Source organism: Austrofundulus limnaeus, unplaced genomic scaffold, assembly GCF_001266775.1.
Source record: "Austrofundulus limnaeus strain Quisiro unplaced genomic scaffold, Austrofundulus_limnaeus-1.0 Scaffold26, whole genome shotgun sequence".
Taxonomy (NCBI): Eukaryota; Metazoa; Chordata; class Actinopteri; order Cyprinodontiformes; family Rivulidae; genus Austrofundulus; species Austrofundulus limnaeus.
The window spans coordinates 73,154-76,472 of NW_013952428.1; the positions used below are offsets into that span (position 1 = coordinate 73,154).

The following is a 3,319-nucleotide window of genomic DNA, read 5'->3' on the forward strand; positions in this document are numbered from 1 at the left end:
GACTGAGGTTGAAGATAAAACATCTGAGGTTTGACAGGAAAGCTGTGGGTCAAAGGAGGGTGAGATGTCTGTTTGGCTGGGGGGCAAGAGAGGAGGAAGATGAGCTTTATCTTGAAATGTGATGACCTGGTGTCATGTTTTGAGGGGTGGACGTGGTTTGTTGATGAACTGTGCTTGAAAGTATGCAAAGTATGTCAGGGACTCACAGTTTAGGCTCAAACTTCAGACTCTCTGGTGCAGTGCTATGCACTGTTGCTGCCTGATATATGTACGCAACTAACTTTATTTGTTGCTACTGTATATGTAATGCACGTAGCTGTAAAATATTCACAACAATGGKAGATCAGCATGGTGGAATTAACAATCCAGTTGATATGATTACATGATATCAATTAGCCTGCTAGCACCTCTTAGCTAAAATATGCCTGCAATTTTCACGTAAACTTAAAATACCTACTGTTTGCATATATTCTACAGTGATGTATGTTTTACATTTATAACTGCTAACTACGCTTTCAAAATATTTTAAAATTTAAATGAAAGAAACATATTCGCAACAATGKTACTGTTTTTTTAAATACATTTTTCAAAAAGCGATATTGTGTAAAACTGATTGACATTTGTGACTGTAGTTTTTAACGCACTGAAAATAAACATTTAATTATTTTTAAATTATATTAAATTCTATGGAGCCTATCCGGTGATATTGAATAAAAAAGTTAATGCCATGCATTACTATCTAGATATATGATTTGTGGCCACAACATAATAACGCAAATTATTGCAGACTCTTGGTAGTTAACATGGACAAGCTTGAATTAATTAAATTRAARTGTAATATAGGAATGAATGGCATWCTCAATCAKTTGTGGTTAGGCATAATGCAATTTTTAGTATTATACGTTGCAGATCTAAAACGCAGGTGACAACTAGAGTTGTCTTTTTCAAAAAYGCAGTTTTTTAAGCTTAACTTAGCCTTTTCTGCTGAAACAGCCAGAGTTATGACATGTTCAAAACACAGTAAAAAAAAAGTTTCTCGACACACACTTAGGGCAATCAGTGTTATCTCGTAAATGCTAAAATAACCATGGAGGAATACTCTTTGGATTAAACATACACCAAAAATAATAAGTGTGGAGTGCATTTTAATAGTAATGGTGCGTTCACACCAAACACGATTTGAGCGTCAGGAGCATCAGGTTTACATACAAAGTATGCAAAGCACGTCCACCATAGGGTGGACGTGCTTCAAGCAGCGTCGGGAAGTGCTGCGGCGTGTCAAGCGCGATTAGAGCAGCGCGATTTGAACGATTTGAGCGTTCGACGCGCTGAGGCGCAAATCGCTGAAGTTAGAAAATCCGAACTTTTGCAGCCCGGTGCACCACGTCAACCAATCAGAGAGACTCCACTGTGTGACGTAGTGACATATTTCCCGACGGGACAGTTTACTGAATGATGTCTACTAACCTGAAATAGATGGAGAGGAGCTCTTTAGCTGAAAGTGAGTGCCGGTAGTCGGTGTCCTGACAGGAGATATCCACACCAATGCGGGTCAGCGGCTCATCAGACTGGACTCGGGACAAAAAAATGGTTCTGAAAGTGAGCTGTGAGCCTATATCGCAGCTCCTGTGTGATGAAACTCACCAAACTCAGAACGTCTCTGAATTATCTGGTGAAATAATTATGAATTAATTATCTGATGAGCGTGACATGCTGTTGCTCTCTGTAAGTAAAGCAAAGCCACTTCCTGTATTTCATCCGACATTAAACAGAGGCCGACAGAGGAGAGACCGGCAGAAGAGGGAGGGGCAGGGAGKCTTTTCACGTGCGAGAGCTTCAAGAGCTGACCTACGTCTGACCTCAAAGAGCACAAGCGTCCAACTTGAAGCATTGGATGCAATTTTATACCGAAATCGCATTTGGTGTGAARGCAGCATTAAACACAAAAAAGGCATATTCATTAATAATATGACCACAACACTGTCCATATCTAAAGAGAAACCAAATTCAGCGGCTCAGAATTATCTTGCGCTAGCGCAGATGCTGTATCGCCACATATACATAATAGCTACACATTCTCCTTAACCTTCAAGGTGGGCAAAGCTGGCTTGCAGCCTCACACCAATGACCTAGTTGACGTCATCATTTACCCGGTATGCTTTGCTTGTAAATAAAATGGCTCCTTCCGTGTTACAATGTCTGTTTAAAAATTTACTAAACTTAACAGCCTACAGCATTTTTACAGACTATATTTTGCAGTTAAAATATATGTTAATCAAATAAAATCTGATGTTACAAGTAATCGTGGAAAACAGACAAGTTTTTCTATTCAAGTTCATGTTTGTCCACATAAAATAAAAAAGMCAAATATGCAATATTCATAAATGGGACTGAAGTCACTGACAAACCAAGCTTACTTTGAACCTTAAATCTTAAAGATGTGTCAAAGCAACTACCAATGGGTTTAAATTCAAAGATGCCTCTCAGGCAACATTCTAATGRATTATTTTAGTACAGTTGTCTATTGTGTGTGAAAACAAACTTCTATGTCTTACCTCCAGAGTGTGGGGGAGGACCACACAGAAGAACCACTCCTTGACCCTCACGTACAGATACAGAGCTCCGTCTTTGAGTCTTAAAATTTTCCAAGTCTGAAAAAACGAGAAAAAAATATCCAGGTAAAATTAATATTTTAACCTTATGCTAGTATATATTATATTTATATTCGAAAACATTTTTAAAAAATTGGTTTTATGTTTGTTTTCATTTTCACTCCCATACAAAATCACGTTATGTGAAATCCAAAACTGTTTGTGTCAAAAATAGAAACACATACCTAAGGTTACCAGTTTATTTCAGGGCTCACACAAATAAACATACAATAAAAGGAAGACAAAAATCTGATGCTTTATTCTATTAAACAAAGCATTTTTAAGCTGCAGGAACCAGAGTACACATTCTGTCACACCTCAGGAAAATGCATCACATGTGCTGCTTTGCATATAAGCATATACTATCCAAATACAGAGATAATAAAATTTGTTTCTCTGGTAAAGGAAGCAGTTCAATGAGAAAATTAAGAAATTCTCTGAATCTTCAGTAGCAGCAACTTCAAAATCCTAAATTGGTCAAAAGTCTTGGGCATTAGCTCAGGTTAAATCACCCCCTGGTTATATTCAAAATTCATTAGAATCTGGCAATGAATAATAAGAAAAAATAAGTTAAAACTAATAATGACTTTCAGTGAAAGATGGCAGTTTTTTTCTCAATTGCAAGACAAAATTATTTTGTCAGCAATATCCCTTATTTTATACAATAC

The 3,319-nt window shown here is 37.2% G+C and overlaps 1 protein-coding gene across 2 annotated transcripts in view; it reads right to left on the reverse strand.

Annotated features, from left to right (window-relative positions):
• The window catches only part of LOC106515062 (contactin-4), a 116,128-nt gene that overhangs the window by 65,083 nt on the left and 47,726 nt on the right, over positions 1–3,319 (reverse strand). For both annotated transcript variants that reach the window (XM_014004675.1, XM_014004674.1), the window contains exon 5: positions 2,556–2,651. In XM_014004675.1, the coding sequence (XP_013860129.1) occupies positions 2,556–2,651 (96 nt within the window). The remainder of the gene's footprint in view (positions 1–2,555; positions 2,652–3,319) is intronic.